Genomic DNA, 25614 nt, shown 5'->3' with positions numbered 1-25614 from the left:
ACAGCTACTCAATGGGGATTGAAAAGGTTGATTCACTGGAAACAGGATTGACTCAGAGATTAAATGTATGTGATGAAAGTGGAGGGAAGAGATTGCATTTCTTCAAAGCGACAGTATAAGCTATGTTTCTAACAGTTCAACTTGGCTTGATCAAATAGTTCCTGTGCCCTTTGTACATGTGTGCCACCTTGTGGTCAACATTTGGCAACTTCACTAACATCTGTCCATCAGTCTCAAAGACCAGATATATACGATGGAACTGCAAATGGACGCTATCCTTTCAGAAGAGTCACTCAGATGTGTTTCAATGTGAAAGAAACAAAGCTATATTACCACAATCAATTTTCTACGCCCTCGAGTGATGTGGGCAAGTTTGGGAAAAATACGACAAATAGGGTTTAAACCATGGGTTTTGAATCTCGCTAATGAGCAGTATCTGCCCTTTTCCCATGCCTCATCATCTCATTATTAATTCATCGCACTTATTCCTACGCGGCTCCCGATTCTCCTCTCCTGGCCCTGAGAAACTAATCAACGCCAAATCCCGACGTGAAGGTCGGAACAAATACCTGGTCGCAGCGGCTTGCTGCTTGATTCTTGGGGCCTTCAGACAACGTCACCATCACTGCAATGCCCCTGAATGCTCCCTGGACAATGTGCTTTTCCATCTTTCATCCAAACGACTGGGCCTAACCACAACATTTAGGCCTGTTTTCAGACCAACTCACACACCCATTCAACCGTTCAGGACTTTGTGTTGGAGCTCAGGCATTGACTCAAATGTTTCTGCAAAGTCACACACACAGGCACACATGCATCTCATGTGTCTAAGGAGAGTACATCTTATCGGCTGTTGGTTTGCCTTCTCAGCACTGAAGTAAACTCATAAATTATTGTTTCTCTTGTGCAATTAACAACTCTCCCATCATCATTTCCTATTACTTGTGTATGGTGTTATGCCTATGGTTTTACCTGAGGTAGAGACAGACTGCTCCATCATCTGCTCTCAATGAGCAAGATTCCAAGGCTGACATCCTCTGGATTTTGGAGACCATGAAAGGACTTTGCTATTGGGATAGGGTGCAACATGTGTGACTCTGACTGAGGGGCAAGGCAAGGAATGAGACGTATGCACTTTGTGGAATGTCCAAACTTCCCTATCCCGTCTCGCTCTTCCTTCTGATATTTCACCTGCAATGTAATCTGAGCCAACATATGTTTGATTATCTGCCAATCCCAAAGTTCCCACAGAGCGTCACTAAATTCTACAGGCACCAGTGCAAAGACCCTAGACATCATGACATTCATTCTAGTAATTTGTCCTATATTACCTGGAGTTTTGAAGAATGAAAAGTTATCTACAGAGGAAACTCGATTATCCGGTATTCAGTTATCCGAATATTGGATTATCCGGCAAGATCGCAATGTCCTGATCCTCGGCTAAACTATGTTATCCGGCATTCAATTAACCGAAAGAAATACTCCCCGCCCATGCCCTTTGGATAATCAAGGTTCCACTGTAATTGAAACACAAAGTTCTTGAGGGTAACTCGAGAAGATGTACCCCTCTCACTGTAATCCCTTCTGTTTTCAGTAGCCCCCATCTTTTTATTCCTAATGTGAGGATGTTGTCACTAGAAAGGTTATATTGTCCTTGGTTATTCGGAAGAGGGCGTAAAGGCACAGGTGCCAAAGTGTCAATTTTAACTTTAACAATGGAAGGGCAGTGGCCAATTCTCCCTGTTCAGGTTTTTTCTAGTTTGTTTTAGCTGTGGCAGTTACCAATTGTGTGAGTCCAGGGGAGTTGCAAACTTCAGTAAAGAACTCCTCTGACATTTTTCAGAGATTTCTCTCTGGATGTTGCTCCCTCCTACCTGAAAGAATTTGCGTTTGAATTTATCTTTTTGCCAAGGGTTTTTTTTTAATGGGATGTTACTGCATTGGAACAGTTAATTAGTAATAGTTACTGCATCAGGTCGGTTAAGTTTTCAAATGGTTGTTATTATAAATTCCACTTTGTTTTTTTTGTGTTTCAACTGTAGTATTTAAATATATTGTTTTGCTTACACTTGCATCACACCTGGAACACCTATTTCACATCTGCCTTTAAATAAGAAAACATTACAGTCTCGGCTACCTTCTTGAAATATTTTGAGGGAATCTGGTCTAGTCCATAACACTTATGTGCTAGCGTAGCCTTCAGCCATCTGAGGAAAAGGGTGTTCGATGATAACAACAGTAGCTCCAACACCAATATCATTGTTTACAGAGCTTGGTTGGTTCCCGCCCTCCAATATGGATCAGAGATGTGGACTACCTACAGCAGACACCTCAAGTGCTGGAGCAGTACCACCAACGCTATCTGTGCAAGATCCTGCGAATCCGCTGGGAAGAAAGATGCACCAATACCAGCGTCCTCGACCAGGCCAACATCCCCAGCATCAAAGCACTGATCAACCTTAATCATCTACGATGGACTGGGTACATCATCCACATAACTGACACGAGACTCCCCGAGCAGCTCTGGAACAGCCGGCAAGCCCCATGTGGACAGAGGAAACACTTCAGACATCTCCTCAAGGCTACACTGGTGAAGTGTGGTATTCCCACCGATGCCTGGGAATCACTAGCCCAAGACCATCTAAAGTGGAGGAGGAGCTTCCAGGAAAGAATTCAGCACCTCCAAACTTGCTGTCAGGAAAAAACAGAAGCCAGGTGAGAATAGCCAAAGACAGCACTACTACACCAAACCCCACTCACCCCTCCCCATAACCACCTTCTGCCACAAGTATAGAAGAGCCTGCGGTAGCTGTACTGGTCTGTGCAGCCATCTACAGACTCACCCTGAGAGTGGAAGAGAGTCATCCTCATCTGTGAGGGATTGCCAATGAGAATGATCACTCCTATACATCTTCTCTCCTGCATCTCTCAAACAGCTTCCTCTCTCCTATCTGCCTCTCTTTCCGGTCTGTTCCGCACTGTAGTCTCCTCTCTCCAATACTCTACTTTGTCTAGTACCTCCTAACTCCAGTCCTTCCTCCCAATAATGCATCCCATCTCTCCATTCTCCCCACCCACCAATTCACTATTCCCTCCTTTCTAAGCCCTACCACCCCTGCTCTCCAGTTGCCCCCCCCCCCCTATCTCCAGCTAGGTTGGGCACGTGTAGCAAATCTGAAATGGAAACATTGGACAGTGAACAACAGAACCCTGGGAGGGTGTTCTACATATGAAGAGCTAATGTTTGGTGTTAAGAATGCTTCTGAAGAGAAATTTTAAACAGTGAGAGGATCTGGTGGCTGAAAGATTTTATACCAGAAAATAAAAATTATTTCTGCCCGACAATGAAACTGACAAGAAACATTGTTAAACTCTATTCTTGGAGCAGAAAGTGACGCCCAACTTCATTTGTCCCCAATAACAAAGGTTGGAGGCACTGTACACTGTAAAAGTTGTGGGCCTTACCAACATTCCAGCAATAAAACTGAAGATTTGCGCTCCAAAACTTGCCACTCCCCGAGCCTAGTTCTTTCATTACAGTTGAACAATATGGAAAATTGCTTGTCCTTTACACAAAAAGTAGGACAAATCCAACCTAGCCAATTATCCCACCCCAATAGTCTACTCTCGGCCTTCAGCAAATTATGGAAGGTATCATTAACATTGCAATCAAGCAGTACCTGCTCAGCGATACCCTGTTCAGGTTCCACCAGAGCCATTCAGCTCCTGACCACATTACAGCCTTGGTTCAAACATGGACATGGGTGCTGAATTGCAGATGTGAGGTGAGAATGACAGCCCTTGATATCAAGGCCATATTAAACTGATGTGGCATCAAGGAGCCCTAGCAAAATTGGAATCAATCGGTACCAGGGAGCAAACTCTCCGCTCATTGGAGTCAGTCTTGACACATTGGAAGATGGTTGTGGTTGTTGGAGGTCAGTCACATCAGCTCCAGGACATCTCAGGAAAGGCCCAACCACCTTCAGCTGCTTCACCAATGACCTTCCCTCCATCATTAGGTCAGAAGCAGGGATATTTGCTGATGACTGTACAATATTCAGCACCATTTGTGACTCCTCAGATACTGAAGCCATCTATATTTAAATACAACAAGATTTGGACAATATCCAGGCTTGAGCTGACAAGTGGCAAGTAACATTCATGCCACACAGTGACGATCTCCAAAAAGACACGATCTGACCACCGTGACTTGACATTCAATGGGGTTACCATCACTGAATTCCTCACTATTAACATCCTGGGATTGATCAGAAACTCAATTGTTCACCATTTAAATATGGTGGTTACAAGAGCAGGTCAGAGGTTGGGAATCTTGAAGTGAGTAACTCACCCCCTGACCATACAAGCCCACCTTAAAAGGCACAAGTCAGGAATGTGATGGAATACTCCCAAATGCCTGGATGGGTGCACCTCCAAAAACACTCAAGAAGCTTGACACTATCCAGGACAGAGCAGTCACATGACTGGCACCACATCCACAAGCATCCAATCCCTCCATCACAGACTCTCATTAGCAGCAGTGTGTAATATGTACAAGATGCACTGCAGAAATTCAAAATCCTTGGACAACACCTTCCAAACCCCAGCCACTTCCATCTAAAATCACAAGGGCAGCAAGGACATGGGAATAACACTATTTGAAAGTTCCCTTCCGAGGCACTCACCATCCTAACTTGGAAATATATTGACTCTCCTTTACTGTCATCTGGTCAAAATCCTGGAATTCCCTCCCTAAGGGCATTGTGGCACATGGACTGCAGCAGTTCAAGAAGGCAATTCATCACCACCTTCTGAAAGGCAACTAGAGATGGGCAATAAATGCTGGCTAAAGGGTAAAAACAAGGACTGCAGATGCTGGAAACCAGAGTCTAGATTAGAGTGGTGCTGGAAAAGCACAGTAGGTCAGGCAGCATTCGAGGAGCAGGAAAATCGATGTTTCGGGCAAAAACCCTTCATCAGGAATAGACCAGCCAGTGATGCCCATGCCCTACGAATGAATAAATTGCTGCAAAAGCTCAGCAGGCCTGACAGCATCTGTGGAGAGAAAACAGAGTTTACCAATTCGGTTCCAGCGACTCTTCTTCAGAACATTGCTCTCCAGCAATTTCTGTTTTGTTTCAGATTTCCAGTGTCCACAGTTGGTTTGGTTCATTCATTCATCCCCATGTGCCACCATTCGCAGGAGGCAGGGTGACGTCACAGTCCCCTCTGGGAGTTGTAGTTCCACCTCCGAAACGGGTGAGGACGCTGTCGGCGCGGGGTGTTACGGGAGTTGTAGTCTTTGTCCGTGACCTCTTCCCATTGTTTCACGGGGTCGGCGTCACTGGGAACATCATCTCCCGGCGTGCGCCGCGGTGGAAGGCCCAGGCCGGGGCGGTTGGATTTCGGCTTTCAGCCCTGATGTCTTTTTGAGGCGGGGTGGCTGCATCGGAAGTGGCGGCGTCCAAGCTGGATGCTGTTCTCTCCGGGGCCATGGAAGGGAAGTCGAAAGTGGCCCCGAGCGTGGATTTCGACCACAGTTGCTCGGACAGTGTCGAGTATTTGACGCTGAATTTCGGACCTTTCGAGACGGTGCACCGCTGGAGGAGGCTGCCGCCCTGCGATGAGTTTGTTGGGGCCAGGTAAACAAAACCTCTGCAGGGGGGAAGGGGGCTACGATCCACTCCGACCCACTCAATGACTAATTCTTCCACCTATCCATCCCCTTCGTATACCGCTTTCCAGAGGCACCCTCTCACCTTAAGCTCTTCTGGTCCCTCACAAACAATTCCCTCCTCTCTCCTTCAAATCATTCGTCTCATTTAAAGACCTTCCTGCTCAAGTGATTTATCAATAACCTCAGAGAAACCCCCTATTTTTTGCTCACATGAGACTTGTTTGTCATTATCTGAACCAAACACTTATTGCCCATCTCTAATTCCCCTGGCGAAGGTGGTGGTGAGCTGCTTTCTTTCACCACTGCAGTAACCCATTATTATGAAAAATTGCCCAACTATGCAAAAAGCATGACAACTCCAACCACAGTAGTTACAGCCTGACCAGTATACTCTCCATCAGTAAAAGTGATGGAAGGGAGTTGCAACAACTTGCTCATTGACACTCAGTTTGGGTTCTGCCAGAGCTGTTCAACTCCCAATCTCATTATAGACAAAAGAGCTGGACTACAGAGAAGAGATTTGGAGATGCTCGTGTTGAACTGGGGTATACAAAGTTAAAAATCACACAACAACAGGTTATAGTGCAACAGGTTTAATTGGAAGCACTAGCTTTCAGAACTCTGTCCCTCATCAGGTGATTGTGGAGTACACGATTGTTAAGACACACAATACTTTTGCTTACAATCGTGTACTCCACAACCACCTGATGAAGGAGCAACGTTTCGAAAGCTAGTGCCTCCAATTAAACCTGTTAGACTATAACCTGGTGTTGTGTGATTTTTAGCTTTGTACAGAGAAGAGGTGAGAGTGACTGCCATAGATATGTTTGATTGTGGCCTTGTTTGATTGTGGCAGCAAGGAATGATGGCAAAACTAGAGTTGAAAGGAATTAGGGGAAAGCTGGCCACTGGTTGGAGTCATACTTTGTGCAAAGTAAGATGGTTGGAGGCCAGTAATCTCAGCTCCAGGAAATCAGTGCAGGAATTCCATAGGATTGCTTCCTTGGTCAGATTGTTTCATTGATGACCATCCCTCCATCATAAGATCAGAAGTGGCGATGTGCAGTCATCAGCGAGCAATGTTCAGCGCCATTCATGACTTCTCAGATATTTTCATTGAATTCAAATTTCACCATCTGCCATGAGATTCAAACTGTCATGTCCCAGAGATTGGGATTCTAGACTGCCAGTCAAATGACATTATCACTATGCTACTACTGAACCTGTCCATGTTCAAGTGCAACAAGACCTGGGCAATATCCAAATTTGAGTTGACAACTAGCAAAAGTGTTCATACTATGTAAATGCCAGGCATTGAGCATCTCCAACAAGAGAGAGTCTAACCATTGCCCCTTTAATGACATTACTATCAATGTCCTGGGAATTACGATTGACCAGAAACTGAACTGGAGTAACCGTTTAAGTACTGTGGCTAAAAGAGCAGGCCAGAGCTAGGAATCTTGCAACGAGTAACTTACCTTCTGACTCCTCCCCAAAGCACATGTGTGGAATGTGATGAGATACGCCGTGCTTGCCTGGATGAGTACAGTTCCATCAACACTCAAGAAACTTGACACCATCCAGGATAAAGCAGTTCACTTGATTGGCACCACATTCACAATATTCATTCCTTATACTGCCTAAGCTCAGTGTGCCAACCATATGATGCAAAAATCCGCCAAGACTGCTTGGTTGGCACCTTACAACCTCACAATCACTACCATCTCGAAGGACAGGGCAGCAGATACATGGGAATACCATCACCTGCAAGTTCCGTTCCCTTCCCTTCCCTTCCTCACCATCCTGACTTGGAAATATATCACCATTCCTTCATTGTCACTGGCTTAAAATCTTGGAATTTCCTCCTTAAAGGGTGCAGAGACAGAAAATGGAATTCAGTGCTTCAAGAAGGCAGTTCACCACCATCGTTTCAAGCATGATCAACTCTTCTCACTTAATTCTCCAGGGCCAGATATAATGCCACCATGAGAAAAGCTATTTTGAAGATTCATGTCCTTACCCCTCAGTCTCTGCATTTGCTGTACAGAAGAAGGCATTTTTATGTTAATGTGCATGTTGCACAATTAAGTTAAAGGGGCAATGAATTTAAATAAATTACCTTTTCTGTCAAGCAAGAATTACAAGGGTATTTTAATGGTCTCAGCATAGGTGTCTGCATGAGTCTCATTCTGCTAATCTGACAAAGTTGCATTTATATATACTCCCTGTTTTCAGCCAGCTAAGTAATTTTTTCTATCTGCATTGATATGTCACCCCTACATCATGTCACCCCTTTATCTTTCTACAATATCTTATCAAAAGCCTCCTGGGAAATCCAAATATAGAACATCTCCTTTGACAACAGCACTTGTTACTCCTTCAGAGAAAGCTAATTAATTGGTAAAGTATGATTTCCCTTTCACAAATCCATGCTGACATCTCCCAATTACCCTGTGGTTTTCAAAGTGCCCAGCGATGACGTCTTTCAGTGATCTAGCACCTTCCCCACAACAGATGCCAAGCTAACTGGCTTAAAGTTTATAGTTTTCTGTCTCCCTTCATGAATAGAAGGATTGTATTTGCTACTTTCCAGTCTGATGGAATCTTTTTTGATCTTGGGATTTTTGGAAAATTAGCACCGACCCACCAGATATGTCACCAGACATCTCTTGTAAGACCTTGGTATGAAATCCATCTGGACTCTGATTTGCCAGCCTGCAGGTTTATCAGTTTGCTTAGTACCAGTTCCCTTGTTACTGTAATTTTACTCAGATCGCCTCTCCCTTCCATTTTACAGACATTCCAGGTATTCCTGGAATTTTTTATACCTCCACAGTGAAGACTGAAGCATTGCAGTTGCAATTTCCTTATTATCCACTCTAAATTCCTCATTCCACTCCCTGGAGGACTTACCCTCACTTTAGTTGTTATTTTCTTTGTAGGTACTTGGAGCATAGGTCAGTCATCTCAGCCTTTAGGATATCTGTGCAGGAGATCCTCAGGGTATTGTCCTAGGCCTAAACTAAAACCTCTTGCCTCTACATGGTCTATATCTCTCTATTCCCTAACTATTCATATATCCGTCAAGATGCCTCATAAACATTGCTGTTATATCTGTATCCACGATTTCTGGCAGTGCATTTCAGGCACTTGCCACTCTCTCTAAAAAGACTTGCCTCTCCCAACACCTTTAAACTTACCCCCAGTTATGTTAAACCTATGTCCCCGAGTAATTGACATTTTTACCCTGGGAAAAAATCTTCAACTATCTATTATATCTATGCCTCTACAATTTTGTAAGCTTCTACCAGATCACCCTTTGTTCAAGTGAAAACAAACCAAATTTGTCCTGGTAAACTGTTCCTGTACCCTTGCCAAAGCCACCACATCCTTCTAGTAATGTGGCAACCAGAACTGTACATAATGTTCCAAATGTAGCATAACTAAAGGTCTGTACAACTGCAACATGACTTGCCAATTTTTATACCCCATACCCCAAACAATGAAGGTGGGAAAGCTATATCCCTTCTTGACTACCTTATCTACTTGTGTTGCCACTTTCAGGGAACTGTGGATCTGTACACTTTGTATGTTGATGCTACTAAGGGTTCTGACATTTGCTGTATACTGTCCTCCTACACTAGATCTTCGAAAATGCATCACCTTGCATTTGTCTGGATTAAACTCCATCTGTCATTTCTCCTCCCAAGTTTCCAGCTTGTCCATATCCTGCTGTATCCCCTGGCAATCCACCTGACTATCTATAGCTCCCTGATCTTTATGTCATCTGCAAACTTACTCATCAGCTGCCTGCATTCTCCTCCATGACAGCAAACTTTGTTTTAACTGGCACACTGAATAAAATGGCAAAAATTACATCCCACAAATACTGGAAATTTATATTTTGTGATCTCCCTGATGTCCACATAGTTGAAGGTCTGAGTGAGAAGGCTGTCTGCCGGTATGTTTTATTTAAGGCAAAGTTGCATTATTATTGAAGTGATTTATGCTGTAAAAGTATAACAGTGATGTGTATATCCCCTGTATTACATTTCTATTACTTAGTTTGTTTTTGCATTGATTGTGTGTACCACTTGATCAACCAGAGTATTTGATCAAACTGGTCGCAAAGGTGCTAGTTAATAAAAAGTTTGCTGTATTATAAATAGCTGGGGTCTCAGCACTGATTCTAGCAGGGCACCACTGGTCACAGATCTCCAGTCAGAAAAGTACTCTTCCACTGCTCTCTGTTTTCTATGGCGAAGCCAGTTCTGCATGCATCTTACCAGCTCACCACAGATACCATGTGACTTCACCTTTTGTATAAGCCTGCCACGAGGGACCTTGTTAAAGCCCGCAACTGGTGGGTCCTTCCTTTCAAATTTTTACTAATGGTAAGAATACATTTACACTGAGTATTCTGAAATGTCCCCTTAAACATATTTGTCTGCATCTCTATTGATCTGTTTTCAGAGTGAAGAGGCATCATATTGGACTAGAAATGTTAATTCTATTTCTCTCTCCACAGATGCTGCCAGATTTGTTGAATTTCTGCAGCATGTTGTTTTTATTGCACTGGCATTTTATTTGCTATGTTATAAATGCATTCAGATACAGTGCCTTTAGATTTTGTTTGCTGTGGTATCTGTTATTGATTGTTGGTGCATTCTTAGGCTTTTTTTCTGGCTGTCTCATCCTGCCATTTTCTGACCTTCATTTCCCATTTAATGTTTTGCTCTCTCACTTTGTCTCTACTCTTTGGTAAATCACATGTTTCTACATTTGATCCCTCATCCTCATTGTTTAATTAAAGCACACTGCTTTTCTAGGTTTTGTAAGAACACTGGTCCCAGCACTGTTCAGGTGTTGAATGTCCCAAGGGTACAACCCCCACTTCTGTCACTACTGGTGCCAGACCCTCGTGAACCAGAACCCACTTCTCTCACTGAAGTTCTTTTGCATGTACCGTATTCATCTGTTTATGTACCCTGTGCCAATTTGTGTGTGGCTCAGGTAATAATCCAGACATTATAACCCTTGTAGTTTGACTTTATAACTTAATACCCTAGTTCTTCATACTTTCTATACAGAATCTTGTTTCTGGTTCTCTCTGTTTACTTGGGCCATGACAATTGGATAATCCCCTTCTCACTAAAAGGTTCCTCTCTAGCCTTGAACAGATGCCTCAAAGTGTAGTACTGGGCAGGGGACAGCTGTCAGAACTCCTGCTTTTTGCTGCCGAGAATGCTGTCAGTCCCCTTCACTGTACTGTCCCCTATTGGCACAATGCCCCTTGTTGCTCCTCTGTCCCATCTGGATGTCATGTTGTACCACAATGCCATAGTCACTTTACACATTCTCCCTTCAGCCCCTGCTCTCACTCCAAACAAACTGACAGAACTTCAGACCTATTGGACAATTGCAAAGGCTGAGACTCCTGAACTCGTGCGCACCTGTCCTGTGAGTCGTCTTCCTCACTTGCAGTCATATCCTCAATGGTCCCTGACCACTGGCCAAATCAGAAAACCCTATCCTAAATTGTGTGACTGCCTCCTGGTGCAAAGGGTCTAGGTAACTTCTTCCCCATATCTGATTTGTTAATGTCTACTGTTTAACTTTCATCTTGTAAACTCTGAGCCAATTGCAGATGTGTTTGCCCTGAATCTCAGTGGTATCTAGGGATTCTTGAAGCCTTGACACATCACCTGTGCTGCCAGCGTTAATGAGTTTTAATTAATTGTTTAGTTATGTTATTCACTAATGATGTTCTTGTTTTCTCTTTGTCTTCAGACGAAGCAAGCATACTGTTGTAGCCTATAAGGATGCAATATATGTGTTTGGAGGGGACAACGGGTATGTGCTGAACTCATCCTATTAAGGAAAATGAGAACATTTTAAAAATGCACCACGTAAATATCAGAACAGTTTTACCACCAAAAACAGTCACTGTTAAGTGTTTTAATGGCCATCCAATGGAACGTGTCATGATTATAGACCTAGTGAGCAGGGTATCATTTGGTACAGTGACATGCATTATACTTGTTATTGTGCTTTACAGAGCTGAGCAAGGAAGTTTGAGACTCTTGCAAGTGTTTTTAAAATAGATGATTGAGTATTAATTATTGTGGTTAAAGCATGTTATTGCAGTACTTTATTAGAATAAAAATCATGGAACTTGAGTAAATTTGTGCTAAGTTCCTTGATTTTGTTGAACTACGTTATGAATGTTAACTGCCAGGTTATCATCAGACATTTGCAGACCAGTTATTGTATAGGCTGCATGGAGAATAAAACTTACTTTCACTTACATGCGGTAATTGTATAGCAAGGCCACTAAGTGTTTTTTTTGTACTGTCTGAAAGAGATTGTATAGTTTTGATTTCTCCTCTGGGTTTGCACATATTCAGTATTGTCGAATTTGGTGTATCCTAAACTTAGTGCAGTTATAGCAGATTTCACCCCGTCAATTAGGCTTGCCTTCAAACCCAGTACTAAATTAGCTTTTAGAAACGTTTAGTGCTGAAGACTGTTTCATTGGCACAAATAAGGCATATGTTAGTGTGCTTAGCTACTGAATAAAATCAAATAATCCCTTTCTGTCGAGATTAAATGTAACAATTTGACTTTTCCATAACTGTAACAAGAACATGAATGACCTACTCGTGCATACTCCCAAAGTATAATGGAATATTGCAGGGTGCAAAGGACTTCAGAATAGGATGGGCTTGTATCATTTTGAAATACTTTGTGATCAGCATTGGAAATCAAGTAATTGTCAATAAAAGCCAACTTGGTAATTGAATAGTTTGGTAAGGATACTATCATCACTCGTGGACTGCTAAGCAGATCCTGGCACAGTTCAATATTGATTTTCATACGGACTTGAAACAAATATGCGTGAAAGACATTGCTTAAGTTGAGATTGTGGACAGAGGACAAACCTGGGGAAAACAAATTGGACTACCATGTTAAATGACCTTTCAATCTTCTTTTCTTTCTCCACAGGAAGAATATGTTAAATGACCTGTTAAGATTTGATGTGAAGGATTGTTCTTGGTGCAGGTTGGTACAGCAATGTTATCCATTTATAGACCACCTTAGTAGAATAGGTGTGTATTAGAATGGAGTTTCATACCTTAAACAAGATACCTAGGGACTCCATTATCATAGTGTCTGTGAATGGAGAAGGTTAAGGATGCATATATTGCAGTAAGGATGTCTAATATATCCAACGATTCAGGATTGACAATCAGCACAAATTTCTAGATGTTGAAGAGATCTCTGCCTGCTACTGCCCCCTCTGCTCCAGTTTTAAAGATTCACTATCTCCTCAAGCTCTTTCTTGATTTCTAGAGGGTGTTAATAAAATTTGGTGTATTGAAATAAAATCTTTACCAACACAAAGATGGTTTCTGGTTGAGGGTATTTTTGCAAACTAAGATCTGTGTTCAGTCATGCACTTAAGGAAGATAGCATTCCTTCATTGTTCATGTGATGTAACAAAGGTTCACCTGAAATGAAAACAGAATGTGCTGGAGAAACTCAGCAGGTCTGCTGGAACTCCAGAGTTTTGAAGAAGAGTCATACTGGACTCTGAGATGCTGCTCGTCCTTTTGAATTCTCCAGCCTTTTCTGTTTCACGTTCAGATTTTGAGCAGCTGCAGTATTTTACTTTAATTTGAAAATTCACCAGACCTGTTCCCAGGATGGCGGGGTTGTTCTGTAATGCGAGATTGGGCAAACTGGGTTAGCAGTGTGGAGGCTAATCATTTGCATATGCTGAAGGTATATTGAGTGATAGATTTCTGATTTCCAGTGGAATGCAGGATTATGTGGAACAGTGGTGAAAAGGTGTTTGATCAGCTTTGAATGGCAAGGCGGGCTTGATGGCTAAATGACCTACTCTTGTTCCTGTGGGGGGACATGTCATACTGTCAGTGAGGTCTGGTCACCCTTAAACTGTGCAAATGGACACTTTGATAATAGCCCATTAACTACAAGTAATCTGAACACCAGCTTTTGGTGTTTGACTGAATTTAAGGTTTTGTTCAAAGTGTTCAGTGCTTAACAACTTATTCGTAATTTTCAACTGTTGTTCCACCGTCCAGAGGCCCACTGAAGATGTTACCTAGTATGGTGACGAAACGTCTGAAAACGAACCTTCCAGTTCAGCGAGTTATTTCACTATGTGTAATTCAAAAGCTTAGCTACTCTACAGCCAACTTTATCCTTGCTGATTTTGGTTTTAAGAAGAGCATTTCATAAAATGGACGATAAATGTTGATTTATTTCTGACTTTCTTCATCAGGGCTTTCACAACAGGATCCCCACCTGCACCTAGATACCATCATTCAGCTGTGGTGTACGGAAGCAGCATGTTTGTGTTCGGTAAGTCCTGTTAATGGAGATTCTATGGGTAAGGTTCTGGGGATTTGTGAAATTTTGCTTTTGCATAACTTTCAACATGAAGTTTGGATTATGAAGATTAAATATGGCATGTACCTGTTCTAAAACTAGAAAATATAATTGCATTAATCTGAGGCCTGTTGCTTCACCTTTCCCTCTTCCTTTCTTCTTCATACCTTCTCCAGCTTTAGAAAATGGAACTGTTCATCGACCAGTGGAAAATAATTGTGGCACATCTGTATTATTGTTATTAAAATACTAACTTTCCCAGTCTATGATCTGTCCTTGCCCACAGGCTACTGGTTTGTTATGTATGTTTTCCTCCTTGTGACAATGCCTCCAAATAAGACCTTTACATTTTGATCCTGATTTAAATCTTCTGCACAGTAGGATTCTAGGAATATGTTGTTGCAGACCACAGCCTGATATTTTTTCAATGTTACAAGGTCTGGATTAATAATGGATCTTCAATAAAGACAGCAGTGAATTGAAAGCAGTAGTTACCTTCTACAACAGTTACATTAACTGTTGGTCTACACTTAATTTTAACAGAAGAATCGAAAGCTGCTGTGCTTTGCTTTCCACAAAAACAATTGTCAGTGGGACAGTGAAGGGCAATCTGAATCTTGCATTCACTAAACCAGCTTCCTGAAGTAGTGATTTCTGATCAATGTTTTTGTGCATTTCAGTAAATGTTGCAGCCTTAGTGTGAGGCAGTGAGCTAATTTCTTAGTATTGAATGGAGAATTACTCAACAGGGACACTTGCTGTACTGAAATTTGCATCAAATCAGTATCAAATGTTGCAGCACCCAAGAATGACTTGTCTATACCTTCTGCCAAGAAAGTATCTTAAATTATGTTTCTTTCGTTTTTAATACAATTAGATTAACTCATTGTAAAGGAGACAAGGATTTGTACAGTTAAAGTGCTTCCGTTATAAAGTGCTTTTTAGAATGTATTTGTCAAGTACTTTGAAATTGAAATGTGGAGAAATGCTGTAAGGGTAAATATTGACTGAGAGAATTCACTTGCTTTTCTTCAAATAGTGTTTTGGCTATTGAGCTTCAATTTAATCTTTCATTTAAAATAAACACTTCTGACAATGCTGTACTCTCTACTACACTGAAGTAGTAACTAACGTGTTCAAAGTTTTGGTGTTGGTCTGGATGCTGAAGCAAGAGCGCTTTTACTAAGCCAACAATATTTATATTCTGCACCCATTTCAAAAAGTACTGCAGTCAAAAAGAGGAAGAAATATTCTGCTGTAGGTAGAGGTGCCCTGCAATTCAACAGTGATTTTGAGTTACCTCTTCCTGTATAGGTGGCTACACTGGAGACATTTATTCCAACTCCAACCTGCAGAACAAGAATGATCTGTTTGAGTACAAGTTTGCCACAGGCCAATGGACAGAATGGAAAGTAGAGGGCAGGTAATTTTTGCTGATCATTTTGATGAAGAATATTTAGCATCAAAGTATGAGTTATGGGATTGGGTGATGTGATATAATCAAGCTCTGTCCTATGCTGTAATAATGAAGTTTTTAGTAAATCTCAAGTAACCTTTAATTGATCAAATCTGTCATCTGAAAATGTGCAGATGTGATTAACGATTTTACCTCTCCAATAACTTAATGATGTCATATAACTTTAACCAAATTTAATGTGTAATTTTCAAAAATAACAAGTGTAATGTATGGATCATTTAAGGTTGTTTTATTAAGCCTTTCCATTTCTTAATTTCAACTGTAACTGGACCCACTGTAACCCACTGATATGGACTCATTACTGGATAAATATATATTTCATTCTTGTTAGTTCATGCTTCCTGTCCTTTGCTAATTTACTATCTGGAAATTCTTCAGCTGCAAAATGTATTTTTTAATATAGATTGCCAGTTGCAAGGTCAGCACATGGAGCCACGGTTTATAGCGATAAACTCTGGATATTTGCAGGCTACGATGGTAATGCCAGGTAATGTAAGATCAGTTTCTTAAAGTGCTGTCTTGTTTGTTTTGTGATCTTGTTACTGTATGCACTGAAACCAGACTTTATTTAACTGTCAAATTGCCTTCAGTTTCCAGACTGGCTAGTAAAATCTGGTAAAATATATCAAATACATCTGCCAGGAGTTTGCTTGGGTTTGGTATTCAAATAGAGGCCTGGACAATATCAGCAGTGAGCTAATAAGTGGAAAGTAACAAGTGCTGGGGTAATGACCATTTGCGCCAAGTGAGAATCTAACCATCTCTCCTGGGAATCATGATTGATTGACCAGAAATTTAACATGGCCAACTAAATCAATACTGTACCTACAAGAGCAGTTCAGACATTGGGAATTCTGCTGCAGATATCTTGCCTCCTGACTCCCAAAGCCTGTTCACCACCTAAGAAATAGGAAAAGTAGAATCCATATTTTCTTTGAGGTGGTAGAGATTGCAAGCTTTGAGAACACTGTCGAAGAAACCTTGGTGAGTTGTTGATGTGCATCTTGTAGATGATACGCTGTTGCTACTGTGCCCCAGCAGTAGAAAGATTACATTTGAAGTTAGCAGTTTGTCTTGGATGTGCTGACCTTCTCCAGTGCTGATGGAGCTATACCAATAATCGCCACTTGTCTTGATGTGTAAAGAGAAAGCAGCTTATTTCACTGACGTTCAATCTGCCAACTTAAAATGTATTTTTTCCACTGTTGATGCACAGTAGCAACAATGCTTGCCATCTACAAAATGCATAGTAGCAACTCTCCAAAGGTTCTTGGACAGCAACTTCAAAACCTGCAATTTCTACCACCCAAAAGAAAAAAGGGACATCTTCTCTTTCTTAGGCAGTCCCTCAGGATTGAGGATAATTGCTTCTACCCCAGTTTGATGAGTTCTGAGGTAGCTGGTAAGTCCAATGTGCAGGTCAGGTAGTGGCAAAGAACTGTTTGAAGAAAATATGCTTTGCAAGGCGATGGATGAGAGGATACTTTTTTTAAAACGTGTATATAAATTGTGAATTATATTTTTAAAAAGTCACCCCAAGCACTTGATTGCAGCACAGTGGCAAACAGATAAAGAAAATCATTTCAGGTGTATTTCTCACAATGAGACGGAGTATAAGAGATGCACAACTGTGTAGTTATTCAATCAAGTGGCTCTGGAATTCATTCTCTAGAAGAGTGATAAAAGTGGAGCCAATGGCATGTCTCATCTATTCCTTGATTTTGCAGTTTCTCTTCTCTAACTTATATACTAAACAGAATGTAGAACCTGCAAACATGTTGATCTTTGCAGCTTCAGGAGCCACACCTTTATGAAATATAATGGTCTGAAGGCAGTGATTCATTTCATTCATCCCTAGTTTTGAGAATCTAAAGCACAGAATTTGTGGTGAAGTAGGTGGTGGTAAAGCAGGGCTAGTACATAATTAATGCAGTAACTGTTGGCTATCTAGTCTTTTTTTAAAAAGAAAAAGCTGTTGTCCTGAGTAGATTAATGACTTGACTTTTTTTGGAATATTTTGATACATTGGTGAGTATAAAAGAATTAAATGTCAGTGTCATTGCTTCTTTTGCCTTTACCCACCGCATACATGACTGCCCCCTTACATTGCCAATGAAGATTGTGGGAGGTCTGGGATGTTTGTCAGACTTTTTTATGTTCAAGGTTTGAAAAGTCCTTAAAACTTTAGTGCTGTTTGTATGCAAACATAAAAGCAATCGAGGACTTTTTAAAAAACTAGTCCCTCCTAGTAAGAAGTCTGCTTGGTATCTAACTTTTTGAATACCTTGAATCATTTCATTTTCCTCTCCTGTATCTCAAAGATTATTCCAAACTTTCATTTGCCCGAGTAAAGGAGTTCTTGATATTTAAGTTTTACATTCTTTCATTGATTTTAGTACTCTACTCTAGCTTTCTTGTCTCTCTTTTAAAATAGTATTCTGACTGATGTCCCCTCTGCCTCCATAACCACCTTTTCAGTTCTCTATTTTTTCTGGACTCATTTTCCTTGCATTTTGAATCAGTCTCCTTAATGTCTGTGCTTTTGTTATCCAAAACTAAGTACGCATAGTATAATTTGACCATATAGTTTGGAAGTTTAGCGTAACCTCTATAAACTGCATCTGCACAAACTAATGTGATGTATGTCAATTAAAATAGATATTTTGATTACAGAAAACAAAATGACTGCAAATTCTAAAAAAAAAAGTACAAACATAGATGGTTGGAATCATTGAGTAGGTAGCTGTGAAGAGAGGTGGATCAGGTTAATAGAGTCATGGAGATATACAGCACAGAAATAGACTTAGTTCAACTCGTCCATGCCAACCAGATATCCTCAATGTTTGGATTATTGACTACTTATCACTTGTTAACCATACCACCTTCTCTCTACAACTGCTGCCTAACCTGCTGAATGTTTCTTTGTTTTTATATACATGATATTACAGTTGCATTCATTAAGTACATAATTTTTGCGAGCAACAATATTCCAGGTATTGAATGCAGGATTTGAGTCCGGGATGATGTGGGGACAGACAGCAAAGTGGAGCTGAGACCACAATCAAATCAGCCACAACATTCCTGATTATTGAAGCAGACTGAAAGAACTGAATGGTCTCTTACTCCTCCGAAATCCCATGTTTTTATGATCGAGTCATACAGCACGGAAACAGACCCTTCAGTTCAACTCGCCCATGCAGTCCAGATATCCCAGTCTGACCTCATCCATTTACCATAACTCATTAGTAGCTTTTATTCTTGTTTGATCCAACACATTTATGTTTGTCTCTTTACTGCCACTTAACAATTTTTAACCTGTATGTGGTATATTTCACCATTAATTTGTGACTTATTTTTTCCCATGTATCATGTTCAATTTATTCTTCTTCCCACTTAATTGCCTCCTTCGTTTTGGGGGTTTCATTTATTTGGCTATGACTCAGTTACATTTATTCAACACTATTGGTACTTCCACAAACTTGTAGCTGTACTACCCAGTTTGTTTCCTCTAGTTCATGCTTATTAAAATGGAAAACAAATTTAATATGTTGTAATCCTGAATTTTTACTCAAATTAACAGTTGACACAATGATGATTTGAAGCTTATTTTGGATTAGCAAGGTATGTTAACAGCACTGTCAAAAATTAAATTTACTTTTGTTTGTATTCTCTCAGGCTGAATGACATGTGGACCATTGGCCTGCAGGACAGAGAGATGGCATGCTGGGATGAGGTAAAAAGTTTCAAATGTAGCACTAGACTGGAAATAAAATCACGTGGTTTGAGAAGAAAAGACAAAGTACAATGAACCCCGTCGAATATATATTTTTCATGTTTAATTTTGAAATAAATTCCTTTCCCTTTATAAATGGGAATGAACTAGTATTTTTGTCTGGAAGTGTAGCGATCTGATGTATTTGAAAGCAAATGTATACGTAATGTTTTACCATAAGAGCAGACCGAGGCGAAGGTAGCTTTTATCACTTGCTTTTATAGGACATATCACAAGCAAAATTCTTTAATTATACATTTTATGGTGTTTTTCTCCCTTTCTCCTTCCCTTCTGTATGGCAATGTGGTGTCACGGAAACCAGCTGCTATTGAGTACCTGGGCCATGAGACCTTTTTTCATGCTTTTACTGAAAGTGTGGATGAGCTGTTTGATGCCAAGGGATATCTTGTGGAATCTGAGCTACTCAACTGAATTAAGGACAAGTTGTCTTTCTCTTATTGTGTCCTACAAACCTTTATTCTCAGTGCAATAAATACTACTTGATTCAAATTTCTCACGCTTGGAGATTTCTCCCATCATGTTCAAGGGACATCTGATGGCTTATCACGACAGCTACATTCCATCTAAATGGCTGTATTAAATGATTAGTGTGGTGCCTATATAGATGCTGTTTGTTTGTCAGTTTTGACTTTGTTAGGTGATCAGTTGATTATAAAGAATTGGATTCCACCTAGTTTTACTGAGTAAATGCAGTGGTGTGTGTGTGCGTTGGCAGGGCCACCTGCTGTACATTAGAATTAATGGAGAACTGAGAATGCTTTGTAAACAACGGGGTAATCAACTCTTTAGTTCCTGGAAACTTGCGAAGGAAACTGTTGTTATTAAATGATATTCTTGACCCAGTGACCAACTTAATCCTTTTATCGAATTAGGAAGTTTTCAACTTTCAGGAGGTGTAGCTAACTTCAATCACCCTTCAATGTTTTGGAATGGGCAGGAGATGGCAACACTTTGCCAGTGTTGCCCACATCCCATGCAAGAATCAAGAAAACTCATGCCACTGAGCAAATAAAAGACAGCAGGTTACTCACATCAAGATTATAAAGGAGGCAGTAGTGTTTCGAGTTATAATTAGAGTTTTTATAAAGAGGAAAATGGAAAGATGATCTGATGAGAGACAATAGTTTATAATGCTGGCAGAATTTGGGAGTACAAAACAGTGCAGTAAGCTGTAATCTCAAAATATCAACATTGCCTGTTTGTTTTTTAGATCGAGCAGAGTGGAGAGATCCCTCCTTCTTGCTGTAACTTTCCTGTGGCTGTCTGCAAGGACAAGATGTTTGTTTTCTCAGGACAGAGTGGAGCAAAGATCACCAATAATCTTTTTCAGTTTGAATTCAAGGAAAAAGTGTACGTGTTTAATATTTATTCTTTCTAATCATTCTTATCCTTAATAAATGAGTGAAATTGTTATTATGTTGCCAGAGGTTTTGAGGAAAGGAAACTGGGGTCAGGAAAGATGTGATTTAGGGATTTAGGAGGAACTCTCTTGTTTTCTCTTTAAACCTTGATGTCGAGGTTCTCTGTCTTCCTCAGCACATTTAATGCTGGTCATTTGGGAGTTGTGAAAATGAAATGTAAAAATGTTTTTTATTGAATATAAGAAATTATTATATATTTTTAAAAGCTTTGTCACCTGACATGAATGTATGATTATAATTTGGCAATTCTTGATGGAGGATCTTTGCCTTCTAATTGCTCTATCAGGCTGCACTCTGATAAAGTCATACAGGTATACAGCATGTAAACAGGCCGTTGGACCCAACTTGTCCATGCCGCCTTGTTTTCACAATTGATCGAGTCCCATTTGTCTGTGTTCGGTCCATATTCATCCATACCTATCCCATCCATGTACCTGTATAACTATTTCTTGAATGACAAAATTGTACTCTCCTCCACTTCTAGCAGCCCATTCCAGACACTCACCAGCCTCTATGTTCAAAACTTGCCCATCTGCACCCTTTTGTATCTCTCACCTTAAACCTGTACCCTCTAATGTTAGACTCCCCTAACATTGAGAAAAGCTGCAGACTATCGACTTTATCTATGTCTCTCATGATTTTATAGGCCTCTCGTGATTTTATAGACCTCCATAAGGTCACCCCTCGGTCTCCTAGACTCCAGGGACAAAACTCCCATCCTCTCTTTATAACTCAAACCTTCCAGACCAGGTAGCATCCTAGTAAATCTTTTTCTCATGTGCTTCTTAAAGACTAGAATGCCTGCACTTGCATTGCCAATGCTGAAGTGGCTTGAGAACAAGTAATATGAAGAATAGACTGCTCCCTTCAGCACAGAGCAGTGCAGCGAAGTAATAGCTTACCACCCCAGTTGCTCCCCCTCAATATTTGGTGTTATTTACAAGATGACCTGAATCAGCTACCTTCCATCACTTGGAATAACCAGTATTTTCCATGTAACTGAAGTTATGACTATTACCAGATCGTACACAAGAGCTGGAGCTCATTACATGTTTTACAGCAGTTCGAGAGGAGAAAGTTTTACTTTGCTCCATCAATATTATTTTATGTGGCTATTCTAAATAAGGCTAGAACTTTTTTGGCACAAAGTTGGTCGAACCCAATGCCAGTTGTGATCTAACTTTGATTTTTATTAAGATGATGAGGTGTCTCATGTTGCTTAGTTCTGAAGAGACTGACAGTCTGGCATACTTTTTATGACCATTTACTAGGTAATCCTGCAGTTGCAATTTTTCTAATGGACATTTCTGCACATAATGTTGAGACTTGGCAAACCCCAAGGAAAACTGTTTGAAATACACAATATATAAGGAAATATCGACTCAGAACATTATCTTAATTTGTTTTATTTAGGGCCGTATGCAGAAGGACAAATATAAATGTGAAGGTTATCTAGTTGTATTTTGCTGCATCTGTGCCATCTGCTGAATTTTCCTTTAGCATTTAAATGAACACCTTGGGAGTTTGCATATAACTTGATAGGACAATGATGGACTATTCCCTTATCAAAGACAATGCAGCAAGTCTGACTTCCTGTTCAAAATCTAGATTTAAGCCTATCCTTCTCACTGTATGATTCTAAGCTTCTTAGGTGAGACCACACCTGGAGTATTATGTACCATTTTTGTTTCCTTTTCTGAGGAAGGGTGCTCTGGTAAGAGTTTCCCAGACTGATAGGAGGACTGATGCATGAAAACAGACTGGATCAGTCAGGACAGTATTCAGTATAGTTTCGAAGAATAAGGGAAGATCTTGTAGAAAACTATAAAATTCGAACAGGGGAACCTTGCTTATCCGAACGAGATGGGCAGCCACTATTTCATTTGGATAATCATTTATTCGGTTAGTCGATTAAATGCCTTTCCTCTGGGACTCAGTTTTTAAAAATGTGCTCCCCATTCAGGAGGTAAGGCAGCAACACAGCGTGCGGGACCCTGCATCCCAACACCATCTGACACCGTCCCCAACACCCCCCAACACCGTCCAACACCGCCTGCCCCCGTCCCCCATCCCCGTCCAACACCGCCCGCCCTGCCGCCCAACCCTGTCCAACACTGCCCATCCCCGTTCCCCCCCGTCCCCATTTCCCCCCAAGCCTGGACAACACCGCCCGCCCCAGTTCCTCCCTAATCCCGTCCAGTACCGCCTGCCCACCTAACCCCACCCAACCCGTCCCCCCAACCCCAACCCCATCCAACACCGCCCACACCCGTTCTCCCCCCCCCCAACCCCGTCCAACACCGCCCGCCCCCGTCCAACACCGCCCTCGCCCCACCCAACCCCGTCCAACACAGCCCTCGCCCCCCCCACACCAAACCCCATCCAACACCGCCTCTGCCCCCAAAACCCCGTCCAACACCAAACCCCTCAATGCCATGTCCACCCCCACCTGCCCCCAACCCCTAACCTCATCCAACACTGCCCCCTGCCTGCCCCAGCCCCCTTTCCAGGGCAGCCGGACTAGACACCAACAACAAGACTGCTGCTGCAGCTGCCTTTGTGTGGTAAGTCTCCAGATAGCACGTGTCCACGCTCACACGCATACACAGCCCCACACAACTTTTTACTGCAACTTTTTTGTCAAGTTCCACCTTTGCCCTGTACAAGATAATTTTGGAGAGATTATCTGGGGAAGAGCAGATTTAAGGTACACCCTCTGTAGAGCTCCAGGGAAAGTGTGGGAAGAGAGCGGGAGGGCGTGCAGTCATTTGGAGACCATGCCTGTTTAATCACTGTAAACAAAAGAAGCGATGAATGTTGGAAACACGTCTTTGATGTAATGTTTCTATCGGGACCTCGAGATCTCCTTCGGATAATCAGAGTTTCGGATAATTGGTGTTCGGATAATTGAGGTTCCTCAGTATATGGTAAATGCAGGTAGGATCTTCCTGATGACTAGTGAGTTCAGAACCAAGGTCATAGTCTAAGGATATGGTAGATCATTAAGAGCTGAGATGAGGAGAAATTGCTTCACCAATAGAGGTGAGTCTGTGGAATTATGTGTTGCAGAAAACAGTTGAAGCCAAAGCATTGTACGTTTTCAAGGAGTTAGATATAGTTCTTCAGGCTAAAAGGCTGAAAGTATATGGGGAGAATCTGGGAACAGGATATTGAGTTGAATGATCAGGCATGATCATGTTGAATGCGGGAGCAGGTTCAAAGGCAAATGTATTTCCTGTGGTTCTACAGATGTTTAAAACTGAGATGACGAGAAACCAGTCCTCTCAGGGGGTTGTCAAACTCTGACTCACTCTGGGGCAGTGAGTTCCAATCAACAGATTCAAAAAGAAATAGATATATTTCTGATGAAAAGCAGGATAAAGTGCTTTGGGGAGAAGGGAAGAGAGTGGAGTTGAGACCAGGATAAGATCAGCCATGATCATGTTAAATGGCTGAGTGGATTTGAAGGGTTGAAATGCCTGCTCCCAATCCTAATGCCTATGTTTCTATGTGTTGGTATAAATGGGCACTGCATATAATGAATTACAAACTGCAGGCACTTCCCCCTCACACAAAATGGTCCTTCGTGTACAGTCTGTCTGCATACGTCCAGGCACAAACAATGCCATGTCAAAAATTGTGTTTCTCGCATTTGAGTCTTAAAGATGGAAATTGTATTCTTTAGTTCAAAGTATTTAGCAAAATATATAACCTCAACATTCTTTTTCATTATTCATTCGTGGATTTTTGTGTCCTGGCAAAAGCATTGTTAAAAACCCCATCTTTGATTACCCTTGGGAAGATGGTGGTCAGGTCCTGACAACTGACTAGCTTGCTAGGAGGTATTTGAGGGCCACATATATTGCTTGGTTTGGAGTCACGCATAGGCCAGGCCAAGTAAGAAATGCAGATTTCCTTCTCTAAGGTCTTCAGTTAACTGTGTGTTTTTAGGAAGATTTGGTCACCATTTACTGAAACTAAATTATTTATTCCAGATGTATTTAAATTAAATTCATTATCGGGGATGAGTGAGTTTAAACTCCTGTCTTTGGCTCATTAGTCTGGGCTTGTGGATTGTATGGAGTGACTGGTGTAAATGTCTCAAAAAATCTTGCAACGTGAAATAAGTGAACTATAAAATGTGATATGCCTTGAAATCACATTCCAATTCCTTAGTAATTAATTGTTTGCTTGCAGCTAGCTGTTTATGATTAGGGGGAATGTGTTGGGTTTCGGATTGTCTACCAAAATACCATACAATCTTGTTAATGAAAACTAGCTGACAATTCAAGTGGCAACCAGCCTGTCAGTGTTGATCTAAATAGTTTGATTAGATTACTTAGTGTGGAAACAGGCCCTTCGGCCCAACAAGTCCACACCGACCCTCCGAAGAGTAACCAATCTAGACCCATTCCCCTATATTTACCCCTTCACCTAACAGTACAGGCAATTTAGCATGGCCAACTCTCCTGACCTGCACATCTTTGTGATGTGGGAGGAAACTGGAGCATCCGGAGGAAACCCACACAGACACAGGGAGAATGTGCAAACTCCACACAGAGTTGCTCGAGGTGGGAATTGAACCTGGGTCTCTGGCGCTGTGAGGCAGCATTGCTAACCACTGGCACCGTGCTGCCCCAGTACAGGGCTTAGCTCCTTTACCAAGATGGCATCTGGCAGTAAATTTGGGTGAAGATGACATTTCAGCTTGTCGTTGTCTTGCCAAAAGAGCCACAGACAATCGCCCACTAAGTTTTATCTTGTTAAGCAAGTGAGCCTTTCATCAAAGTAGAATATTTTTAAATGCACAAATACTTGACAGAAATTC

The 25614-nt window shown here is 41.4% G+C and overlaps 1 protein-coding gene across 1 annotated transcript in view; it reads left to right on the top strand.

The window, feature by feature from the left end:
* Nucleotides 1–5392: 5392 nt before the first annotated feature.
* Nucleotides 5393–25614, top strand: part of lztr1 (leucine zipper like post translational regulator 1) — a 60650-nt gene continuing 40428 nt past the window's right edge. The window contains exons 1-8 of the mRNA XM_072587158.1: nt 5393–5645; nt 11471–11533; nt 12686–12742; nt 13989–14068; nt 15410–15518; nt 15976–16059; nt 19248–19305; nt 20576–20715. Of these exons, the coding sequence (XP_072443259.1) occupies nt 5497–5645; nt 11471–11533; nt 12686–12742; nt 13989–14068; nt 15410–15518; nt 15976–16059; nt 19248–19305; nt 20576–20715 (740 nt within the window). The 5' untranslated portion in view covers nt 5393–5496. The remainder of the gene's footprint in view (nt 5646–11470; nt 11534–12685; nt 12743–13988; nt 14069–15409; nt 15519–15975; nt 16060–19247; nt 19306–20575; nt 20716–25614) is intronic.

Source organism: Chiloscyllium punctatum, chromosome 17, assembly GCF_047496795.1.
Source record: "Chiloscyllium punctatum isolate Juve2018m chromosome 17, sChiPun1.3, whole genome shotgun sequence".
NCBI lineage: Eukaryota > Metazoa > Chordata > Chondrichthyes > Orectolobiformes > Hemiscylliidae > Chiloscyllium > Chiloscyllium punctatum.
The sequence above is the reverse complement of the archived record's forward strand: the minus strand, read 5'-3'. Positions and strand labels throughout refer to the sequence as shown.